General features: G+C 43.8%; 3 protein-coding genes and 1 long non-coding RNA gene across 10 annotated transcripts in view; 3 read left to right on the top strand and 1 right to left on the bottom strand.

Moving 5' to 3' along the window:
• Positions 1-12079, top strand: part of TMEM120B (transmembrane protein 120B) — a 32743-nt gene extending 20664 nt beyond the window's left edge. The window contains exons 6-12 of the mRNA XM_080985199.1: positions 3344-3433; positions 4692-4757; positions 5338-5399; positions 8553-8645; positions 9333-9397; positions 10751-10819; positions 11616-12079. Coding sequence (XP_080841325.1) covers positions 3344-3433; positions 4692-4757; positions 5338-5399; positions 8553-8645; positions 9333-9397; positions 10751-10819; positions 11616-11723 — 553 coding nt within the window. The 3' untranslated portion in view covers positions 11724-12079. The remainder of the gene's footprint in view (positions 1-3343; positions 3434-4691; positions 4758-5337; positions 5400-8552; positions 8646-9332; positions 9398-10750; positions 10820-11615) is intronic.
• The window catches only part of LOC308465401 (uncharacterized protein), a 321144-nt gene that overhangs the window by 196453 nt on the left and 99928 nt on the right, over positions 1-24763 (top strand). The gene's annotated exons all lie outside the window — the stretch shown is intronic.
• Positions 14542-24763, bottom strand: part of RHOF (ras homolog family member F, filopodia associated) — a 30626-nt gene continuing 20404 nt past the window's right edge. For 3 of the 5 annotated variants that reach the window (XM_080985290.1, XM_080985289.1, XM_080985287.1), the window contains 4 exons: positions 20473-20560; positions 17132-17241; positions 15901-16035; positions 14629-15595 (listed from right to left, as the gene is read on the bottom strand). In XM_080985290.1, coding sequence (XP_080841416.1) covers positions 15431-15595; positions 15901-16035; positions 17132-17241; positions 20473-20560 — 498 coding nt within the window. In that variant the 3' untranslated portion in view covers positions 14629-15430. Of the gene's footprint in view, positions 15596-15900; positions 16036-17131; positions 17242-20472; positions 20561-22661; positions 23417-24763 lie in introns of those variants that run through there. The other 2 variants (XM_080985288.1, XM_080985286.1) reach the window with 2 other exon arrangements.
• On the top strand, positions 15563-24406 carry LOC308465456. The gene is made up of 2 exons (XR_013980457.1): positions 15563-15644; positions 23359-24406. It is a non-coding gene; the product is annotated as an uncharacterized lncRNA (long non-coding RNA).

Below are 24763 nucleotides of genomic sequence, written 5' to 3'. Positions count from 1 at the left end.
CCCTCTTCCTGCAAACCTTGGTGAGGGGGGTGTGCCAAAAGTGGGCCTCACACTCCTGGGAAGACCCTTAGCACGGCGACTGGGGGACAATTTTAGAGAGCAGATTTGGTTCAGCCATATTGGAAAACAGCACTGTGACGTCTCTTTGCTTGGGTATTGTTTACAGTAGGGATTCCCTTCATTTGTGAAATTGGGCCCTTTCTGCTCTGTAAATTCAAAGCAGCACCCTACACTTTAAACAGGCATGGCGTTGTCTGGGAATCCTGGGAGTTAGTTTGTTTAGGTTGCCGAGAGTTGTTAGGAGAGCCCATTCCCCTTGCAGAGCTTCTTAGAGTGGTTTAACAGACCAGCTCTCTTCCTGGGGAACTGGGAATTGTTGTTTTTTTAAATGATATTTATTGAAAATTTTAGAATTACAAAAGGAAACAAAGAAGAGAAAAGAAGGAAAGAGAAAACAAAGAGAAAACAAACCACATTCAAACAATACAGATTAATAAAAATCAAAAAATTGCACAACACGCTCAAAAAACAAAAATATACCACAAACATTTAAAAACAAATCCAATATTCTCAAATCTTTAACTGTCATTACCTTCTTTCTTTGACCTCCTCCTCCTCCCTTTTTTTGTATCCTGGTTATTAATTGTCGCAGCAAATCCTTTCCATATTTCATAATATTCTGTCATTACTTTACCTTAATCTATTTTAATCATATCTTACTGTGAAGACCTTAAAACTTAAAACTTAAATCTTATTTTTACCAATTTCTCATAACCATAATATTCTTACATAATTCTGTAAACATTTTGGCTAAAGCCAAATAATTTCGTTCCAACATTTTTCTAACATTCATCAATTTTATAAGACAATCCTAATAAAAGAAATAAAAAAAAAATCCAGTCTTCATCCAGCGTCTCTTCCTCCTGGACCCGGGTTTTGTCAGTCCTTTCTATCCCATCAATCTAGCGCATTAACCTGGCAACCTTATGTCCGAGGCCCTTAAGTCCCTTCCATGTCCCTTCCGCAGCTCTTCTTCATATTTATAGCTGTATTTTCCTTTATCTCCTGCTTCTTTCACTCTTGGGAACTCCAGCTTGACAATGCTTTTGACCCTTCTCGACAAATCAGCCCCTTTTCCATAGTCCACACTAAGCTCCATGTGGTATTTAAGAACATGTTTCAAAGTCCCTCCAAAATTAAGAGCCCCCACAACCCCAAACATCTCACGGCCCATTGCCAGACTTGAAAAGTCCAAACCTCCCTGCATAGGGGGGTCTATCCAACCCCCCATTTCCAAACCAAACCAAACTTTATCTTTCCAAATCTGGCTTTTTCCAAGTTCATTTGTCAAATCCAAGAATTCATGTTCCTGCTGGGCCGCAGCTCCCTCCATCTCTGGCGCCCAAGATTCAGCAACATCCTCTTCCCTCATCTGTTCTGTCAGGGCACACTCCTGATCTAATTCCTGGGTGGGCTCTATATAATATCCCACTGCCTGTCCAAAATTTCTAATCGCATCAGTCATAAAGTCCGTCTTCTCATGTAGCTGTTCCAGTAGGGCACTTGTTTTACAGAAAGCACACAACAGAGCTTCTGAATACATTGTCCTGCAAGGTCAGAAGTCAATTCCCACGATCGTAATCTGTAACAGCTGCAAGCTCCCCGATTCAAAATTGGTTACAGTTTCACAGGCTCCCTCTAGGGGAAGAACTTCTGTTTGTTCTTTTCTTTTAAAAACAGATCTAACAACAAAGTTTCCTTTTTTAGATATTTTGTCAATATTTGTTCCTATAAAATGCGAAGGGGAACAATGGGATCACTATGTTTCTCTTCCTTTGGCTATCTGTCAGAAACGTTTGTCTCTGGTCAATGAGCTTCAAAAAACGTCAGTCCTGACACCCCGCTCCAGGATCAAGACGGTGGAAAGTTACTTTGCAGGTTTAAACAGTCCGGAAAAAATCCCCCCTCTTCTCCTGCTTCCGAAGGGGGTTCAACAATTTTAAATGATGAAAGTTAATCCTTTACCAACGATTTTCAGAACTCTAGTTTGCCATGTCTATCTACAAAGAAACGGAAGGCTGACTTCCTGTTTAGACCTTCCCGTTTCAGTGCCAAATTAAAATAAACTTTTAAGTCCAATTTTCCTTTCAGCTCACAAATCCTTATTTAGAGTCCAATTGTCCGAAACTTAAGTACTCACGGGTGATTGTTTTAAAAGCCAAATTGTCCCAGGAAAAAGGCAGCGCTCTCCGGCAACGGCTGTGCGGCTTCACTCCACGGAAGAAGCAGTTGACTCTCAGCACCGCGCCACTTCCCCCTCTTTGCTCCGGAGCCCGTTAGTGGGTTCCTTTGCGGGTTGGGGGGGCGCTAAAGGTGCCCGCTGAGTCCCATGGTCACAGGCTTCATCCGCCTGTGATTTTTGAATGGGTCCCCGCTTCGCCGTAGCGGAAAGGACCCGTTTCCCGTGGAGCTGGTCCCTCCAGTTCAGAGGGAGTCCGCCATTACCGATGGCGCCACCCCGGAAGTCGGGAACTGGGAATTGTAGCTCTGTGAGGAGAACAGGGGTCTCATAACAACACTCAGCACCCTTAGCAAACTACGGTTCCCAGGATTCTTGGACGGAAACCATAACTGCTTAAAGTGGTATGATACTGCTTTAAATATATAGTGCACAGGCCATGACAAAAACAGTTGCTATATAAAGCTTTTCAAATGAACCACAATGCCTTAGTCTGGGCTTCTAGTAGACTGAGGTTTTCCAAGTATGAAAATTGGAGTTGACGAGAGTATGTGTGCACCTTTGTTGGTATCTTTCCACATAAGCTTAAAGGTAAAGGTAAAGGTACCTCGACTGTTAATTCCAGTCGTGGCCGACTTTGGGGTTGTGGTGCTCATCTCGCTTTACTGGCTGAGGGAGCCGGCGTACAGCTTCCGGGTCCTGTGGCCAGCATGACTAAGCCGCTTCTGGCGAACTAGAGCAGCATACAGAAACGCCGTTTATCTTCCCGCCGGAGCAGTACATATTTATCTACTTGTACTTGGACGTGCTTTTGAACTGCTAGGTTGGCAGGAGCAGGGACCAAGCAACTGGAGCTCACCCCATTGTGGGGATTCGAACCGCTGACCTTCTGATCGGCAAGCCCTAGGCTCTGTGGTTTAGACCACAGCACCACCCGCATCCCTCCACATCAGCTTATAAAGCAGCTGATTATTTACAAGATCAGAACCTCAGTATTAGTTACCTAAGATTACTCTTTACTTTCGCCTTAGTTAATGAGTTTTGAAGTGTGTGTACTTGATCAATGAAGTTGGAAACTCTTACCATTTTTTATTATTCTTTCAGGGTGACGGATGAAGTGTTCAACTTCCTCTTAGTTTGGTATTACTGCACACTGACAATAAGGGAGAGCATCCTCATCAGCAATGGCTCAAGGTAGGCTGAGGGGATATATCCATAAATTGCCTAGGGCAGACCGCGATGACAGCTTCACTCAGGGGTATATCGCAGGTGAAACTGCTGCCTCCTGAGTCCCTCTGCTACAAGCGCCCAGCGCGCCAAAGGAGAAACAAGCTTCAGCCATTGCTGGAGGCAGAGGTGCTCAGGAACGGCGGCAGCTTCGCCAGCGATATCCTGCTGGGTGAAACCACCATCTCTCTCTGCCGCTCATACCGGCAGAGGGAGAAACAGGTGCTGATACAGCTTGTTCCTCCCTCTGCTTCTTTAATCTGCCCGTTTTAGGAGTACACCACTGCCCTCGCCTCAGCTAAGCAGTTTTATGGAGCCCCCACTTGCCACCGGCGCACATGTGCCGGGAGGGGGGCTCTGTGAAATTGCTTCGATGAGGGGTGCACAGTTGCCGCTGCCCTCAGCCAAGCAGTTAACGGAGCCCTGTTTATCAGTACAAAATGGTAGGATAGACAGTCTGAATCGATAGCTTAATTACATTTGTGTGCTCTTAATTATGTCCACTAGTTACAAACTACCTATGTTTATTTTCTGGGACAAAGTACATCAGAAAAAGGAAAGAACAGAGAGGAGGAGTTAACTGCATATAGACTCCAAACTGTGTGATTAATAAAACCATACGAAACAGCATGAAAAATGTCAGGGAACACATATTTTGTATACGTTATTCATTAGATTTAGGTGTCCACAAAATGTCTTGCATTACCCCCGACTTGGGCCTTCTTCAGGCGTTCCAGCTGTGCTAAAACTTAACATGCAAGGAGAGGGGACTGGGATCAAGCACCCTGGCTGGGCTGTGCAAAACCCTCTGGCTTCTGTTTCCATTTTCCTCCGCAAGTTGGAGGGCGAATGTCTGACACAGGGAGACTTCTGTGCCCATAGGGGCTTCCTGCGTGATTTAGAACCTTGCTTTTCCAAGGTTCCAGACTCTGCAGGGAACTTCCATGGCTGCAGGAGAGTCTCCAGTTCCTGGAAGGCGGTCAGAATGGGGACGGGGGTGTGGCGCTAGCTCTCATTCCCACATTTCCCCATTGTGAGTGAAGTTGATACTAAGCTAGTACACCTCAAGGGGGCTTATAGGTTCATATGCAACACGTTTGTTTGCTAGCTTGTGTCCCAAACAGGCAGCAATGGGAAGCTGTGATCTAGCAGCCACTCCCTTCTGGGTTTGCCTCAGTTTAATGTGTGAAAGTGCACACATTAAAGGTGTTCTTTTTCTTCCCAGGATTAAGGGCTGGTGGGTATCTCATCATTACGTTTCTACGTTTCTATCTGGTGTGATGTTAACGTGGTAAGTTTCTCCATTTCTCCATAGCTTAAGTGTTTGAAATCAGCAGAGTGCTATAGTTTGAATATCGTTAGATGCACAATATAGAATAGGGTTGTAGGATAAATGAGTCCCTGTATTAAAAACGTGCATTGAGACTTCCAAGTGTCATGCAGTCCAGCCTTTCCTGGACCACTGCACTTCAGAGGTTGCAGGGAGGGATCATGTCTGATCCTCCAATTTGAAGTAACTCTGTAATGAGTAAGTTAATGAGCCAGGATGCTGGGGTGGGTTAGCCGTCTTCTAACTTTCCATGTATTCTGTCCCACCCACCCCCCAAGACATGGGCTGCAGGTGATCTCTGACACCTGCAGCCTGCTTCAGTCCAGTCCAGGGTAGACTGCTATAGGATACCTTCTGCCTTTGTGGAAGTGAATGAAGGAAATTCCATCCTGCATTAGGCTGGCTTGGATGCGTTTGTTTAATTTCCTATATTGGGGTACAGAAGGGCACTGTGTGTGTGTGTGTGTGTGTGTGTGTGTGTGTGTGTTGAAAACATCACTTCTGTTTTCTTTTGTCTTCCTCCCCCTCCCTACTCACACAGGCCAGATGGTCTCATGTACCAAATGTTCCGCAATCAGTTTTTAGCATTTTCAATTTTTCAGAGTAAGTATGCTTTCAGTATCTATATTAAAACACAGTGTTTTCTTGTCTGCATCCTATCTGGAGTAATGCCTTGAATGCTGCAAGCTGTGCAGCAGATTTCAGTGCGGGGAGAGCAGTGCGCATTTTACTGAAACCGGGAAGGGTCACAAACTGGCCGCCTTAGGCAAGTTCCCACCAGTAAGCACTGACAGTGTCCCAGGAAAGAGAAGTTACATTTTAGGGATTTTATTGGCATTGTAAGCCAGTGGATGGCTCGGATACAGCCTTCAGGACATGGGCAAACTAAGGCCCATGGGCCAGATCAGGCCCAATTGCCTTCTGGATCCGGCCCATGGACAGTCCAGGAATCGCTGTGTGGATTGCCAGCGTGTCCGTTCTTTTCCTCTCCCTCACACGGCGGCGGCACCTCCTCCCTCCCTCCTCCTGGCTTCTCCCTGCCCTGCCTAGAGGAGGAAGGGGGCTGGGCTTTGTTGGTGCCAGCAGCAGCAGCGCTTGAGCGGTTGCCATTTTAAGCAGCCCCTCTCCGGAGCCCTTTCGTGTGCCGCTCATCATCCCTCTGCCACCGCCAGCCCCTGCCGCTTGCAAGACACAGGTAAGCAGCCACCAGGGCTTGTCCGGTGCTGTGGAGAAGGGAGGGGATAGTTGAGGGGGTGGCCTCCCCCCAAGGTCTGAGGGGCAGTGGACCAGCCCCTGCTGAAAAAGTGTGCTGGCTCCTGCTTTAGGACAAGCTCAAATTAAATGCAAAGTAAAGAAGGTGCTCCTCCCTCCCTCCTCCTGGCTTCTCCCTGCCCTGCCTAGAGGAGGAAGGGGGCTGTGCTTTATTGGTGCTGAACAAAGGATGGCTGGAGCAATGTGGTTTTCTTTTTTAAAAAAATAATTTTTATTCATTTTCCAAACAAGTTTTATACAATCAACAAATTTTTGACTTCCCTCAGTTTCTCTTTCAATATTTCGAAAAATTTCTATTTATTGACGCATTTCTAAACATAATATTGCCTTTCCCCACTCCTTTTCCTCTTACTCTCTTTTTTGCAGTATTTCTTACTATTTCACAGAGTCTCTTCAAAACCAACAAGCGTTGTCTGTACATCACATATATTTTTCAGATATTCTGTAAATTTCCCCCAGTCCTCAATAAACTTTTGGTCTTTCTGGTATCGAATCTTCCCAGTCAATTTGTCCAATTCTGCATATTCAGTCAATTTCCTTCTCCATTCTTCCACTGTTGGAATTTCTTCCTGTTTCCATCTTTGGGCCAGAAGTATCCTTGTGGCAGTCACTGCATATTGAAACAGTTTACAGTCTCTCTTATTGATTTCGTTTCCTACCATTCCTAATAGAAAGGCTTCTGGTTTTTTAACGAACGTATATTTCAACATCTTTTTCAATTCATTGTATATCATTTCCCAGAAGTCTTTCGCCTTTTTACACTCCCACCACATATGATAGAAAGTACCTTCTTTTTCTTTACATTTCCAACACTTATTGCATGTTTTATACATTTTGGCCAGTTTAACTGGCATTATATACCATCTGTAAAACATTTTCATTACATTTTCTTTCAACGCAGTACATGCCGTAAATTTTAGCCTTTCATTCCATAATTTCATCCAATCATCATACTGTATATTGTAACCAAAGTCTCTTGCCCAGTGTATCATTACTACTTTTACCTCTTCATCTTTTGTATGCCACTCCAGCAACACTTTATACATTTTAGACAGGTTTTTATACTCATTATTCAATACCTCCACTTGGAATTTTGATTCTTTACCTTCATACCCACACATTTTACAATCTTTTTTAAACATTTCATTAATCTGAAAGTAGTGTAACCAGTCGTAAACAAATTCTTTCACCTCTTCATAAGTTTTCATTTTCCATTTCCCCCCCCTTATTACCAATTCTCCATATGTTATCCACCTCCCCCTCATATTAATTTTTTCCACACTCATCACTTCTAATGGTGAAATCCAATGGGGGAGTTTAGGTTCCAACAAGTTTTTATACCTCTCCCACACCTCTATCAGTGATCTTCAGAAGATGTGGTTTTCAAAACCTTTGTGAATTTTTTTCTTCTCATACCATAGGTAAGCATGCCAACCAAATCTGTTGTCAAATCCTTCTAAATCTAACAGCTCTCCATTCTCTAATTTAATCCATTCCTTTATCCAACAGAGGCATGATGCTTCATAATATAATTTCAAATCTGGCAGGGCGAAGCCACCTCTCTCTTTTGCATCTGTTAATAACTTAAACTGAATCCTTGGCTTCTTACCCTGCCAGATATATCTTGAAATTATTTTTTGCCATTCTTTAAAAATTGATGCCCCCTTAATTATCGGCAATGATTGGAAAAGGAATAACATCTTTGGTAGCACACTCATTTTTATCGTGGATATTCTCCCCCAAAAGGACAATTTCAGTCTTCCCCACACCTCCAAATCCCTTTTTATCTGATTCCACATAGGTAAGTAATTGTTTTGAAACAAGTCAATGTTCTTGGGGGTTAACCATATTCCTAAATACTTCACTTTGTTCACCACTTCTATCTCTGTCCTTTGTTGTATTTCCTCAATTAGTTCTTGATTCATGTTTTTAGCCATGATTTTTGTCTTTTTTTTTGTTGAGATAAAATCCTGCAACTCGACCAAATTGTTCTATTTCTTCTAAGATTCTTTCAATACTTTCCACTGGTTCTTCTACTGTCAATACCAAGTCATCCGCGAATGCTTTAACTTTGTATTCATTTTTCCCTATAGACACCCCTTTTATATCTTCATTTTTTCTTACTGATTTTAGCAAAACTTCCAGCAATGTGGTTTTCTTAGGGGGTGTACAAATTGTAGAGTGGCAAATTTGGAACGTGCAGGAGGAGAGCATTTAAAAGGGGACGGGCCATAGCTCACAGGTAGAGCATCTGCTCTGCATACAGACAGTCCCCGGTTCAGTTCCTGGCATCTCCAGCTAGATCTGGGAGAGACCCCTGTCCGAAACCCTGGGGAGCTGCTGCCAGTCAAAGAAGACAGTATGGAGCTGGATGGAACAAGGATGTGAGATGGTGTAAGGCAGCTCTCTGTGTTCCTGAGCATGCCACACTTTACAGGTACCTGCAACCCTGCCAAGTAAAGCAACTCCTTTTATTTCTTCCAGGTTGCGTCCAGTTTCTACAATACTATTATCAAAGTGGTTGCCTTTACAGACTCCGTGCATTAGGGGAAAGAAACCACTTAGATCTCACAGTGGGTGAGTCGTGTCTCTTGTTCGTCACATCAGTTTATTTGAAGGTGCAGTGTGTTGCTAGCACCTGCTAGCACCTGCTGGCACCTGTTAGCCTGCCCCCCCCCCCACCTGCCAGCACCGGAGAAATTAACTACAATTGCTGATGGAACACAGAGGATGCCTTTTTGAATGGCTTGACATGAGGATGAACCCGGTGTTGTCCTTTATGCCTGGATAGTGATTTTGGATTCACTTTCATTGAGGAAATAAGCAAAAAGGCTTTAAACTTGGAAATAATGTTTTCAAAGTGGATTTATGTCTCTCTGCTGAAAAGATCTAAGAGGGAGATACAAGATTCCCCCTCATATAATCTGTCTTCTGAAAAATCTATACTATGTGTTTGCAGTGATGCTAGCCTTTCGTTTTCATGAATGGAAGCAGCAATTTCAGCTTCCTTAGGTCAGGCTACCTCTTCAAAGTACTTAAGAAACTTTATATTAAAATTGGCCTTCACCACCCCACCCCCAGATGGTTTGGACTACAACTCTGCCCCCGGCAGCATCACAGCCATATTGTAGTCCAAACACCTGGAGAACATCAGGATGGTGACAGCTTATTTAAACACCAATATTTGTAGGTACTTTATGCGAGAGACATTGGTGTACCGCGTCTCCGCTGCGTAACTTGACTGTGCTTTTTCCTTCTTCCCAGAGGGATTTCAGTCTTGGATGTGGCGAGGGCTGACCTTTCTGCTCCCCTTCTTGTTCTTTGGGCATGTAAGTTGGACATCAGAGCTTTGTTCACCAGTGCATTGTCAGAAGATAAGGAGAAACCAAAGAGAGTGGTATTTTGCTGTTCGTTGTAACACGTGTAGGCAAGGTTGTCTGTTCAGCTTCATTCATTCTATGAAGCTGCATTCCCCAGATGCCCACTTGACCACTTCAGTCTGCTGAAATGGCTCCGCTACAACTGCTTATGCAATATCTGTTCTGCATTTGTTTTTTAAAAAAAGGATATTTAGTGTAGCAACAGCCACAGTTTGGAACTCCCTGCTTATTTACACCAGGCAAGCACTTTCACTGCACTCATTTTCATTTAGATTTTTTAAAAAAGAAGAAATAAAGTAATTTTTTACCAACCACCAAAGCACAAACAGTGAAACCCCCCAGGCAGCTGATACATTGGGTATACAATATTCAATAATATACATATTCAATAATATTCAATATTCGATAATAACATATTCAAATCAACCATATGTACACTTTTCATTTAGCTAAGCCTACCCAGATATATGGTGTGCTGACAGGTGTTTTTATCTGGCTTTTAGCTCATCATTGATTTTATTTAGTTTCTAATGTTTAAAATAGTTTTTATTGATAATTTCATTTTTTAAATTATTTTTGTAATGGGTTAAGTTTTTTAGAATCAAGCAGTATATCAATTTTATAAAATAAAAATAACACAACATAAGTACCGGCAGCGACCCAAAAACACGTCACTAAAAGGACGTAACAGGGGCGGCGGGGTGCGCTTATACGCACTCTGCCAACACGTATGGGGCCTGGGAACAGAACTCCATGTGAAGTGGTCTTTGACTGTCCTCCGCTGCAAGTACCTCCCCCTTGCATTGGCCTGTCCAATCAGACATCCATCTACTCTGATTGACAGTCACACCAGAGTCTCTTGCACAGAAGGCCTTTCCCATCAGCTGATCCTTCTTCCTCAGCCTTTGCCAACCTCCAGACATTTTGCACTTCAACCACCTCCCACCAGCCCCAGCCAGAAACCTCTGGAGGGCCCCCGTTTGGCAAAGGCTGTTCTAAGTGGAGCTGCCACAGATTGAGTCCAGAACCTTGTCGAAGCAAAGCTGTTGCTGTGCCTCAGAGCTCTCTGTGGTTCTTCATTCTGACCAGTGTAAGAGGAAACTAACGTGAACATCATCCTCAGGCCCTTTGTTTGCTTCGGTGTCCTCTAGTGCTCGTTTTAAGCAGATGCCAATTTAGGCATCTACGAGGTCTAAAATTAGTGCTTCTGGATCTTCACTAAGAATAACTGCTTAGCTTTCTGCAAAGTTAGCAGATTCTTTCTTAAGTCTCCCTTTCTTCTTTCCCCTCCCTTTCCTTAAGTTTTGGCAGCTCTACAATGCTATCACACTTTTTGAACTGTCAAGACATAAGAAATGTAAAGAATGGCAAGTAAGTGGTTTTTCCCCTCAAGTACCAATCAAAATCTCTGCAAACGGGGAGGGGGGCATTGACTGAATCCCCTTATATCAGCTGGGAAAAGGTAGCAGATGGAGAAGATGAGAAAATAGCTATCCACATTTTACTACCCATGGATATCTTGTGTTACTGTGAAAGGGGCAAAGCCAACAGCTACCATGGCTCTGTTCTGCCTTCGCAGGTGGAGGCAGGAAGTGCCTATTCTGAATACTAGCTGCTGGAAGCCACGGTGGAAGGGGGGTACTCTGGTGTCTTGCATGTGAGGGATTCCCACAGGAATCTGGCTGACCACTGAGAGAACAGGATACTGGACTAGATGGGCCATTGGCCTGATCCAGCAGGTGGTTCTTAAGTTCTTACGTACTCATACAAGTGATCTTACAGTAGAGAAAGGAAGCTGTATGTGCCATTCTAGTAATGGCTGGTTCTCAATACACTTAGCTGCTTTAGCTGGCAGCTAATTCTTAATAGAGTTAACCTATTTAAGGGGTAGCCAACCTGGTGCCCTCTGGGTATTTTGGACTACAACTCCCATCATACCCAGCCAGCATGGCCCAGCGGTCAGGGATGATGGGAGTTTTAGTCCATAACCTCTGGAAGGCACCAGGTTGGCTACCCCTGGCCTATTTCACCGTATCCTTACTGAGACAGCCTTAAAGCTTTTCCATTGGGCTGCTTTTGTCTCTAGTTAAAAAATGTCCTCATATAACATCTGCCAAGTGCATAGGTTTGAGTTTGATTTCTTTATTTTTCTCCTGGTCCCATCTAGGTTTTTGTGCTTGCACTCACATTTCTGGTGCTCTTCCTTGGAAACTTCCTCACCACCCTGAAAGTTGTGCACGCTAAATTTCAGAAGAACAAAATGAAGAAATTGTGAAGACAGAAAGTCGTGCATGCTGGATGCTAGAACTTGAGATCTGGTTTCATTTTTTTCTCTGCTGTGATTAGACTCATGTTCCAGACAGTCCTCCTGCTTCACCAGTGGCCCTGCAATAAGGGAACCGTGGAGGAAATTCCACCTGCGTTTTACTGTGAAGTCTTCCTCATCAGACTTGCGAGTGCTTGCGCTCTCCAGCTGGTAACCGGACTATTTATATTTAATTTAATCCAAAGCCCCTCTGGCCTTTGCTGGGATATAGCCATGAGGTTGATCCATTCTAGGAAGAAGATGGATTCTCAGGAGAGAACAAAAAAGAGATGAACTATTCGGGAATAAAGCAAACTTTGATTAAATACTCTCTTTAAAGTTCCTGGTATTGTCTCTCATGGGGCCAAGTGCTGAGTACTGCTTTTTTTCAGAGCCCATCTTGGAAGCTGATAAGGCAGCCTGGTTACCCCCCCCCCCAATGTTTTGGACCACACTTCCCACTATCCCTGACCTTTGGTCAGTCTGGCTGTGGTTGATGGGAGTTGTAGTCCAACAACAGCTAGAGGGCATCACATTGGTGAAGGCTGGAGGGCAGGGGGAGCCAATCTGTTTCTAGACCCCCCACCCGTTCTTCACTTGCAACCAACTGAAAATGTTTTCAGTGGGCGCATCTGTTTGGGGGCAGTGCGTGTGTGTTTGGGGGGGGGGTATTCTTCACTGTAACCTATTCCAGCTAGACTAGACACAGGAAGAAAACTTGACTGAAATCCAGTGGATGATACCCTAATTTGTCATGAGCGTTGTTGGCATGAAGGTTGAATGAATGTTTCATTTTCAACATTCAGATCTGTTGAGAAAGGGGGAGGAAGAAGAAAAGGTGGCAAATAAAGAGGAGCTGCCTCAGTTCTTTCCTCTCACTGTCTCAGTTTGTGATACGTCAACAAACTATATACATGCAGTGCTGGCTCTGCCATGAGGCAAAGTGAGGCAGCTGCCTCAGGTGGCCAATGCTGGAGTCTATTCGGCTTCTGTATGTGGGATGGGGAAGGGGGCGCCATCTTATCATTGAGCAGCAAGGACTGGCTCTGTATATATCCTTAGTTTAAAATGCATTTTAACGCTGGCTGTGGGTGTTGCGAAAGGGTTGCGAGGTGAACACTGACAGCGTGGCTCCTTGGTCATTTTGCAAAAGTGCCAAACCATTGAGAACAGACAACTTGGAAGGTCGTCTGATTAAGAAAGCAAGTTGCAAGGGGGAAAGACCAAAGGAGCCACTGGCTTGCATTTAGGGGCTTGTAGATAGGTTGGTAGGGGCAAAGTGTACCCTCAGTGGACAGGATGAGAAGCCACTGGTTAAATAATAGGCAGGTAGATGGAGGTGGGGGAGAGGAAGCAGGTCAGTAGCAGAGCTGAAGGCTCCCTCCTCCAGGACATTTTCTCAGGAAATAGAATCTGCAGTGTATCATATTCTTTTTTTCAGCGTTGCTGTTGTTGTTGGCAGCCAGTTTTTAATGGGAGACATCTTTTGAACCGTGAGCCAGCAATATCGGCTTGGTTCAGTCCCACATAGGCAGAGGCACTGACCAGGTTTGTTAACTCTCTCTGTGGGTTTACAGAGGCCCTTGCACCCAATCTACTCTCCCCCATAGGGCTGTTTCATGGCTGCCATTATGGGAGTGGCTGTTCGAAGGCAGGAGTGGCAAAAGCTATGACCCTCTCTGCCTGTTACTGCTTCCATCAGACCAGACCACTGATCATGCTGGCTGGGGCTTATGGGAGCTGGAGTCCACAACTTCTGGAGGCCCACAGGATGGTGCCCCCTCCACATCCCAAGGGAATCAACTCTACCAAAGAGCTGCTCCTTTTCCAGGTGGGTGGGTTAAGGAGCCCGTTGCCTGTGTCTGGTGTATAGTAGTTGGAGAGGGGAGAATATTGACAGATATTGACAGTCTGATAGGAAATATTTAGGGGCTAGAGCGGTCCGCACATGTAGGGAACTTGGCCTAATTTCAGAAGCTCATGGCAAGCGGTCAGTTTACCTAGTCCGCATATGGGTCCACCTACTCCGATAGGTCAACCCCTGGTATCTCCAGATAGGGATGGGGAAAAACCTTGCCTGGAACCTGGAGAGCTGCTGCCAGTCAGTGTCAACAGTACTGAGCTCAGATGGCTCCAGGGCCTGCCTTGGTTGAAGGCAGCTTCCAATGTTCCTGCCCCTTCCAATTCTTCTGGTTTTCAAGGAGCTCTGTATTAATGATGTTCACACGTGGAGTGGGAGATCTGCCATGGCCACAGGAGTGTTTGAGGGTACCGTGAAAACAAAATAGGATGCAGTGACAAAAGTATTTCACTTAGGGGTTGGCATTCTGGAAATGACAGGTGAAAGCAGCATCAGAGACAAAATCCTGGAAACCCCTTCAACTGACAGGCTGGTTCAGGAAAATATTTTGCTATGCCTTTTGCTGATAAGCTTCTGATAACTCTTTGCTTCAAAAGCAACTTTGTCCATTGTAAGAAGCCCAAATACTCCCTGTTTTTTCATGCCTGCTAGATATAATTAGCTGAATTATGCTGACTGAAATCTTTTAACGAACTCTTCCCTGCACACGGTATAAACTGGGGCCGACTTTTGCCCTCTGGCACAATAATCTTATCCAGGATATTAAGTGACGCACCTGCTACAGCTTTACTCATTTCTTCTCCCTAACACCACCAGCCTTTCAGATTAATACAACTGTTTGTTGGTACACTGTATAAAGCCCCATTTCATATTCCAGTTAAAAGTTTTTGAAAAAGAAGGAAACCAAGGGAGAGTGAAGAATCTAAATTGGCTTTCAACTTAAGACAGCGCTGTATTTTTAGAAGGGCAATTTTGAGGTAGATAGTCAGTACAAAGTGAAATAAACAAAAGCAATTTCAAAAATCGGTATTTATGGTTTACAGAAGGTGGATTGCAAGAGTATCCTATGGGATGAGCCACGGGGTCCCCATACCTGTCCTAGACCATTCATTGGACCTGAGTAATCTGTTACTTAGCCACATAGGTTCTTTGATAGCTGGAATCTTGCTACAGCTTCTTCTGAAGGGTTTCCAATATGCCACAAGGTAAGGTTGTGGCCGCTAAAAAAACCACAGTACCTTTAATGTTGCCACCACAAAAAGGGTAGAAAATGAACTGTTTAATTCTGCAAATGTTACAGCTGTTTTATCAGAGCAGAGACTGAGTTGTAGCCAATGTTAGTCCTGCTCGGAGTAGCTCAATTGAAGTTAATTCACATGACTAACTTGGGTCCATTAGTTTCAGTAGGTCTGTGCAGAGTAGAACATATACGGCTACAACCCATTATTTCTAGTTTGTTTTTGTTTGGTTGCTTTTTTTTTTAAGCAAGCAAGAACTTGTGTATTTAAAAATGGCAAAAAGTTGGACCTACAATACCTTACCTTAATTGTTCCTCAACAAGTACATTTGAAACACCCTGGAAATTTCTTCCAGAATCTATATACAGAAGAGCTCGTTCCACAGTTAGCTAAAAGCTCAACCTTCAGAAGAGAAGGTGTAACAAAAAGGAGAACTTACAGCATGAAAACAAGTTGATTTTCTCATTAATATCCAAGTAAAGAGACAGGAGCAGTCAGTTTAAAAGGTAAGGGGGAAGGGTTTAAAATACTGAAGAAACAGTCTTTTGTTTTCTGTAGCCTGAAAATACCAGATAACATCATAATATGGAACATGGCCTCGATTTTGTCTGACGCTTTGCCTTTTTGATAGCATTCAGTGCAATGTTAGCTGTTTCTCTAAAAACATCCTCAACGTTTTCACGAAACTTGGCAGAGCACTCGAGGTAAATGTCTGCGTTCATCCGGCGACAAGCTTCTTCACCCTGAAAGGTAATAGTAACAAAAGGATTTCAGGAAGGAGTCAGGCCGAAGGTAAGCAACCAGAATAAGAAATATGCATTGTTTTAACTGAGTTTTTATGTTAATAACAAACAGGGAGCTTGTGTGTCTGCTTGTTGCATATTTGCCTAGTTGTAGAACTGTTTTTGTTTGGTGCTTGCCAGCTGCAAATGTTACGTATTCTACTGCTGTAAACACCAAGGAGATAACACTCTCTCTCACACACACACACACACACACATATATATAGCCAACAGGTTTGGAATCTAGTTTACAGAGCTGTATTTACCTGAGTATAAGTGATTGGCTCCTGCTGAGCTGAGCGGAGTTTCCGTAGATGTTCTTTGTCCTTCCGAAGGTCTGTTTTGCAGCCCACAAGTACTATGGGGATTCCACGGCAGAAATGGTTCACCTCATGGGACCACTGGCAGAGAGAGATCAAAGTGTTTAAACAGCTAGATGTGACAAACAAAACTGTAAATAGAGATGGAAACATTTCTGATGCTGAGCCATGAGACACAGAGAGAAGGCATATGTTCAAGGAGAATTTGTAAGGAACAAATATACAACCTGGTAAAAAAGCCATCAAAATAATAGTAAAATAAGACAGCAGATTTTTTTGTTCACATTCATCCGTCTCAAGAGACAATGGAGTGTGTGTCTGGGGGTGAAGTCAAACCACTGCACTAGCAGCCCTGAAGTGACCTCTCCAGGTTGCAAGCCTGGGCAGTGTGTATGGAGGTCCTGGGCTGCCCAGATGTCAAGACCCCCCTCTTGGCCTCACTGATGTGTTCCAAAGGAAAGTAGAGCAATATATTTGACACCAGCTTGGCTGCAGGAAAGAGTCATACAATATGTCATCCAACCACCTTAGGGACTCCAGATTTGTGTAGGGTTTACTCCTTAGCCTTTTCTTCTCCTGAAGCTGTCCCACAAGGCAGCAGAGGATTAGAGTTTTGCTTCTAGATGGGCTACCTTTCCAGGTTGAGGAGCCCAATCTGCCCAAACCAATGGCTTCAAGTTACAAGAAAGGAGATTCTGACTGAACATCAGCATGAACCTTCTGATGATAAGAGCTGTTTGACAGTGAAATGCGCTCTCTCATAAAGTTGGTGCTCTAAATCCACCCCAATCTCACATACAAACAAATTCACTACAGCCACCCTAGGCCACACCCAACCTCTCTCGCCACCAAGGAAATATAACAAGCAAATAGTAAAAGAACCCACACAAATGACGCTGACGCAAAACCCCACACATACACTAAGTGTAAGAATAGAAGCACTGCCACCCGACCCCACCCCACTCACCATTGTCCCCTCCCCCTCTTTCCCCCTTGTCTTCCTAATGTAACACTAATGTCTCTCAACAAATGAAACTGATCTGTAGAAACCGCAACTGGAAAAAAGAGACATTGCACATACTTTTGTAAACTAAGAAATCTTTAATAATTATTTTTTTTAAAAAAGCTAGTAGCCAAATAACTAACTGCAGAACCATCTACAACACAGGTCTCTTACCTTAATTAACACATTATCAAAGCTAGTAGGGTTCATGACATCATAGCATATTAAAACCACATTGGTACTCTGGTATGAAAGTGGTCGTAGGCGATCATAATCCTCCTGCCCTGAAAGAGAGGAGAAGTAAATAGCTCTTTTTTTAACTTTCTCTAAGGGATAGTAAGAAATATCATAAAGCAGGAAGCGGCATCTATAATTAATCCTCCCTGTGGCTTTTGCCACTGATCTTCACCTACTCAACTGGCACCACCTATTTTTATTTTATTTTCTTCCTGCAGGCATTTTAATTGTGGTTTGATTATATAGTTTTAACCAATTTTTGTTTTTGTATTGTACCTTTGCAAAGAATTTGGAGACTATTGTAGTTAAGCTGTATAAAAACCCGTTTATATAAAATAAATAGACCTGAAAATGAGCAATTGGGGCTTTATAAACTTAAGGTGATACAATCAATATCTGCTAGTCACAGTGGCTGCATACTACCTCTAGTACTGGAGGTGGCTGGAGAGCCCTGTTGTTCTCGGGTCCCACTTACGGGCTTCCCAGAGGCATCAGGTTGGCCACTGTGGTAATAGGATGCTGGACTAGGTGGGCCATCAACCTGACCCAGCAGGGCTTCTCTTGCGTTCCTAAACCAACTGACTCAAGTATAACCTGGGAATATTGTTTGTAGGGAATGGGTGGAGTATTTCAGAGCTGTAAGACAATATAATATTCAGAAAACTACAGTTCCCTGGGTTCCCTAGGGGTAACAATGACTAAGGTGGATGTAGCCTACACAAAAATTGAATGAGTAAAAGGAAACTCTTCTTTCTTGAATGGAGTCAAAATACAAATAAATTGTATTCTTTACTAAGCTCCCCCTTATGGTAACCTAAAAATGCTGCCCAAAGAGTCCCTAGATCAGGCGTAGGCAACCTAAGGCCCAGGGGCCAGATGTGGCCCAATTGCCTTCTCAATCCGGCCCACGGACGGTCTGGGAATCAGCATGTTTTTTACATGAGTAGAATGTGTCCTTTTATTTAAAATGCATCTCTGGGTTATTTGTGGGGCATAGGAATTCATTCATTTTCCTCCAAAAATATAGTCCGGCCCACCACATGGTCTGAGGGACAGTGGAGCGGCCGACGGCTGGAAAAGGTTGCTGACCCATGCCCTAGATTGTAGGGGAAACTAGGAGGTAACTGCCTCATGTAATTATTCCTCAGCTGCCCTAAATGATTTAACGTGTGATATCACTGTGATGTCAAACACAGAAGACAACTTCTGTTGGCCAACCACTGACAGTGGCAAATTACTGTAGAAATTGAAGCTGTGTGTGTTGTGTTGGATCAGTTGAGGCTATCCTAAGATTTCCAGACAGTGAAATCTTAAAGCAATTAAAGGAGGGGAGGGGAAAAACATTCACCAGGTATGTTATTTCCTTTGCGTTCCTATGAAGCCCTGAAAGTTGCAATTCCACAGGCCGGGAAGACTCCACTGCTGAGTCTTTCCGCGGAACAACAGTATGCACAAAATACAGGCAAAATTGCATCGGTGCCCATGTACACTTGTGTTAGTCCTTTGGGGATTTAAGATGAGGAATGGGGAAACTTCAGCTTCCAGATGAGATGAGACTACAAGTCCCATCACCCCCAATGATAAGAAATGGTGGAAGCTGGAGTACAGCATCCCCTGAAAGGCCACATGTTCCACATCCTCTGCTTAGAACCAGCTTTTCTGAAGTTCCCTTTGCCTGGTTGCCTGAAGGTAGTTCTCACCCTCTGAAGGTGAGCAGGTGAGTAGCTGTCTCCACAAGACCCACAAATTGCCCTGCGGTCAACCAAGAGACAAGGCAATTCTACAGAAAGCATAAATAGGTCCCTCGTGCCTCTCCTCTTTTCTTGTCCTCCCCATTCCAGACTTTTGCATAATAACTGAGGTGGGTATGGGGAATTCCAGCAACATAAATCAAGCAAAGCAAAGCACTTTCTTGCTTGCTCTCCCCCACTCCTGTGACTAATACTTTGCCTTCCTTGATTTTCAGATATGCACATAGCACAGAGCTTTTATTTCCACCTTGATTAAGCCCCAAGTTATGTCTGCCATGCCATGCTGTATTAGCTTAGTCAGCAGGAAAGCAAAGGTCAGACGATATAAACGTGTAATCTGTGAAAATTGCACAACTCTGTTATAGTAGGAGGTAAATAGCATAGCACAGCCTTTCCCAACCTGGTGTCCTCCAGGTGTTTTGGTCTACAAGCCCAATCCGCCACAGCCAGTGGACACCAAGTGGGAGAAGGCTCACATTTCAGGAGAAAGGAGATTGGTCAGGACCATCCTCCTTCCAGCTATTGGCAAACACTGCGAAAGCTGCCCTAAGGGTGTCATTTGTTAGGTGTTACTAAAAATGCTTCTGTCCGCCTTTCTATGCATGCAGTCTGCAGCAGTAGTTCCTTTTGTGGAGCTCATTAGGTGGCCTTTGGGAAGCCACTGCTTCTCTGCCTCAGTTCTCTCATTTGCAAGTATGAAAATACTTAGCAGGGCTGTTGAAAGGTTTACTGAGAAAAAGCAAAACTCTTTGAACACTCAGAACAGAGCTGTACAAAATGCCAATGTTAGCAGTGAGAGGCTGAGAGCTCATGGGGTTTTACCTTGATGGGGTCTGTATGGCTGTCTGCTTGTTTTTAGAGGCTATGCATGGGCATCCCAGGCTGCACCAAGCCCCACCCAGGTAATCGGCCCAGTAGATCAGGGTATAAGTTGAGTAGAAGCCGACTCTGTGTGCAGCAGCAACTCCCACTCCACCACTTTAGGTCATTGGCCTCACAGCAGCAAGAGGTGCAAAGATGATGGTGAGGAGAGATAAAGCTTGACACATAGGCCAGAGATCTTGGTGCACAGAGTTGTTTGTGACAGTCCTAGATTATTAGCACACATATGCACCACTCATTCATTCTCGCTTTCTGTGGGGTCTGGGTAAAAGCTGGATCCAGAAGAATTAAAACAGAGCTCATGGACTTGCATTATATTACACAGGGTCTTGCCAGAACCCATAAAATTCAAGTTTGTACACTGCACAGTAAAATTTGCAGATCCAGTGCATGCCAGCACCACACAAACATTAAGGTGTGGAGCTTCATGATTTTGACATAGGATGACCACTGGAACGTGGGCTTTGCACCAGAGGCTTTGCACCAAGGAAATCCTCAGTGGTGCCGCCGTGACTGTGAGAACCCTGTTGGTTTCCCCAGCCATTCATCATCTCCCACCAGCCCTCTCTTGATCTCTTTTCAGCCACAGCAGGAAATAATTGATGTTGTGCTGATACATGCTTTGGGGGGGGGGGGTGAGATTACCTGCAGTGTCGTATAAGTGTAGGATCACTTCTTTTTTGCCCAGAGTGATGCTGGTGGTGTATTTCTCAAATACTGAAGGAGCGTATTGCTGTCAATGAAAGGGAAGCACAGTGCTGTTGGTAAATATTGTGATGTTCCACACAAACCTGTCCCTGCTTAGCTTAATGAGCAATGTATTTTAAAGTCCATATTTTCCTTCTTTTTTTGCAAAAGTTAATAGTAATAATAATAATAATAATAATAATAATAATAATAAAATTTTTATTTATACCCCACCCTCCCTGGCCAAAACCGGGCTCAGAGCAGTTAACATCAAATGTATAAAATCAGGCAATCAATTAAAATACTGTACATCTTAAAATCAGATCAGGATCAGAATAAAATCCAATCAGATGGCAACCCGCAGATTAGGGTTGGGGACCTTAAATACTCACCAGACCCAACTGTTTGTGCTAAACTTATATGGGCCTGTGAGGGGAAAAAATCTCATCCAGATTTTTAAACCATAGTAACTGAGTTTCTGAAAACAATATGCTGCATGTGTCTGTTTTTTCTCAACAGATCCTCAGCATCACTCTTGAGGATATAACTTGGGTGTTTAGGTTTAGGAATCACATGTCCATGGCACTGAAATGGAGCAGATTTCTAGACCAAAGTACCCCTCCTGCCAAGATAAACAGCAGCTTTCTCTGGTTGGCCTGCAGGGAGAACAAGAAGTTGGGCAGAGGAGCACGCCCTCAAAGGGGAGGCGAAGGTGGCTGCTTCCTATGGACTAAAATAGAGCCACACATGCACAGGGGCTAAGTGAGTTTGCATCCCGCATGGTGTTCCTCTTCCTTTATTTGGCATAAGCTTTGGCTGCAGGCCATAGCATGGTACACTGGTTCTGCCTCTTTAATCTCAGCCTTTATATACCTTATTGATAACTGTTCTGCAGATACCGCCTTATCAAGAGGTCAGTTCCACACAATGCAGAATTGAGCCTTTAGTGTTGTGGCACCTGCCCTTTGGAATTCCTTCCCATTGAACACCAGACACACACAGTCTCAGTTGTTTCGGCACCAACTGAAGAATTTCCTGTTTCAATAAGACTTTTGAGTTGAGATCTTTCTCAGTCTGCCTCTGCACTGGAATTGTTTTTAATATTTTTGTCCTATTGCTTATTCTTCGCTGCCCTGGGTTCCTTTGGAAGGAAAGGGGGGTATACAAATAATAAATAAATAAATAAGCTGGGAATTCAGCATAACCTCCTTCACACACTTTATGGCCTCCAGGATCTTTATCCTCATTCACCTATTGTTCCCATCGGGTCTTTTTAACACATTGACATTTGCCAAAATATCTGGAGGGGATTGGGTTGGAAAAGGTTGCTAAGCGGATTTACTTGTGACTAAATTTCATTGGGTTCAATAGGCCTGAGAAGTTTTTCTATTGGGTTGCAGCCTTCATTGCATTTTGTGAAAGACACATAGCAAGACTTTCTGGGTATTTGCTGATGGAGTGAATTTTGAACTTGAAATTACTATTCTATTACTATCAGGACCTCCTTCAACCCACCAAATTGTGCAATAGTGACATTTATTGCAAAAACCATTATTTATGTAGCTTGCAAACTGGCACAGTATGTCCTTAGGGTGGGGAAGCAGTGCTGGGAAGGGTTTTGTGACATCTGAAAATTACTGTAACGCCTGTACGCAACTCTAACCTTCAAATGTGCTAACAGCTAAAGCTATGACAGGAAGGACGTCATCTGCACATCCTGCCACTATGTGGTTTAGATATGAGTTGAAGAGCTTCTTGTGACCAACTCTAGCGGAAAACCCCCAACTTATACTGAAAGCTGCAATTCTGGCTGCCATCCTATGCAATAGCCTTGCCAGCCTGGTACTCTCTAGTTGTTTTTCATGGGGCGGATAGCACTTGTAGTCCAAAGCAGCTGCAGAACAACAGGTTGGCAAAGGCTGATACACTAGACTAACTGCCCTAACACAAGCTATTTAACTGCTCTGTTTAAGGGATTTTCCCATCTGAAACAAGCCTTCAAAAGCCAAGCCAACAAATATGGGTGATGGAAAGGTTACATTTGGGGCTTTTAGTTTTTTAAAATTAATGTTATGAACATTCTCTCTGTTTTATATACGTTATAAAATGAGATAAAAAATATATTTACAAAAAAAGATTAAGAGCACCTCAGAGATTGAAGCAGAGTGTAAGATGTAGGTAACGCAGCCACAAAGCCATAAAGATGGGAAGGCAACCAGTTGATCAAAACCCAGGACAGGGAGAAAATACAACTTGGGGAAGTGACCTGGTGGAAGGAACATCTACTCCAGGAAACATTAGAAGCAGTTGCTGCACATGTAAAAGGCCCACTCTTTCAGAGTGAATACACAGGATGTGGAAATATTTGTAATATTAGAAGGAATTGCCCAGCTAAAGAAACTCAGTGCAGGAAGTGTTTTTTAAAAACAGCATTTTACTATCACATGGGAGATTCTTTTCGGTATTTGCCATTTGCAATTGTAAGTGCTATTGAGATTGTTCGAAGAAAGGTGACACGTCTCAGAGATGCAAAAAGTGTCGTCGTCGTAAATGGATGACATCCATGGCACTTTATGCAATAGACCATGACAAAACACTGGCCGCCATCTTTCAGACTCAAGCTAAAAAAGTATAAAAAGAATCCACCACGTCCTTATTTGGGAGACCAGAAAAAGAAAGGTCATTATTTCCAGAGGCCCAATCTCAAGAGTATAATGAGGCTGACAAACCCACAACGGTTGGTGCTGATGTATTTGTAGCCATGAACAAGGTGGAGTGCAATGACAACTACATGGTTCAGAATGGATGTCTGTTGAATTGTGCAACTTAATTTTTCCTTAATAGAAGAGACTTTCCCATGAAGCTCCACAACGGCCACTGACGCTTGTGAGTGAAAAGGACGTAAAGATGTACTCACTCGCATTTCTGCTGTGCAGACTTCTCTGCCAACAGCTGAAAATATGCCGTGACCTGCCATCTATGGACGATGGGCTGTATAAAAATTTAATAAACTATTAAAAAAAAACAGGCTTCACCAGATCCATGGAGATCCAGGCCTTCAAGAAGTCTTGCTTACGTTAGAAAATATCAGGATGTCCAAACACCTCTGAAATACTTAAAGAGATGACCAGAAAACACTTTGCGGACTATGGAGCTCTGTGTCGTTGTGCCACAATCTGTAATGGCATCAGGGTCTAACCAGATGCCATAAGCAAGCCAAGCTGACAAGTATGGTGGGCTGGCACTGGAAAGGACATAAAGAACTCTAATCCCGTGGGCATGAGGGATCTACTTCTATGCTTGTTCCAATCTACCTGAATTGTGTTGGGATGGAGGGACTAGTGAAGAGGGAGTTTACAGTGGTACCTTTGGTTAAGAACTTAATTCATTCCGGAGGTCCGTACTTAACCTGAAACTGTTCTTAACCTGAAGCACCACTTTAGCTAATGGGGCCTCCCGCTGCCGCTGCGCCGCAGTCGCACAATTTCTGTTCTCATCCTGAAGCAAAGTTCTTAACCTGAGGTACTATTTCTGGGTTAGCGGAGTCTGTAACCTGAAGCGTCTGTAACCCGAGGTACCACTGTATTTGTTGCTAACCCTGAAGAATGATTTCCATAGAAGACTGACTTTGGGCAGGTGTCTAGGATGTGAGATTTTAGGTTGAGGGGTACATCTTAGGGCTACACACCTTTTGGGGGGAAAGGGACCCACTTCCTCTTTTTCCACAGGTGTTTGGGCTGGCGAATTGTGGATATTCTCAACTTTTGATCAGTCTCCTAATCTCTTTTATTCTCTCCCCCCTATCCCCTCTTTTGGTGGCGTGGGTTTTTTTGTGGTGCTTTTTTGTGGTAACCCTCTTTCAGGGTGAAATAAATTAATTGCAATATAACTATTGGATATACGTGTTTACTTTTTTATTAAACTCAAAATTTTTGGTTGGCGAAGTGTGGGGGGGAGGAGAGATGTGTGTGGAATTTAATGCTTCCCTTTTCTTAGAACATTTTGTCATACATTCTGCTCTTCGTCACCCACTTCTCGGGGCAGCTTTTTCACTTTGCTAAATGACAAAAGCTGGGTTTGGTTTTTTAAAAAAACTTTTTCTAATACATGCCCTCTCTCCCTTGCCCGCCCGCCCAACGGTGAACTTGCAGCCCACCCATCCTGGCCTTTGGGCAGCTGGGTAAGGTAGCCCTCCCCCCTCGCCAGACCCTAATGGAAGGTTCCACCTCTCACTTTTCCTGCTATTGGC

The sequence above is a fragment of the Podarcis pityusensis genome (assembly GCF_964106645.2).
Source record: "Podarcis pityusensis genome assembly, chromosome: 16".
NCBI lineage: Eukaryota > Metazoa > Chordata > Lepidosauria > Squamata > Lacertidae > Podarcis > Podarcis pityusensis.
The sequence above is the reverse complement of the archived record's forward strand: the minus strand, read 5'-3'. Positions and strand labels throughout refer to the sequence as shown.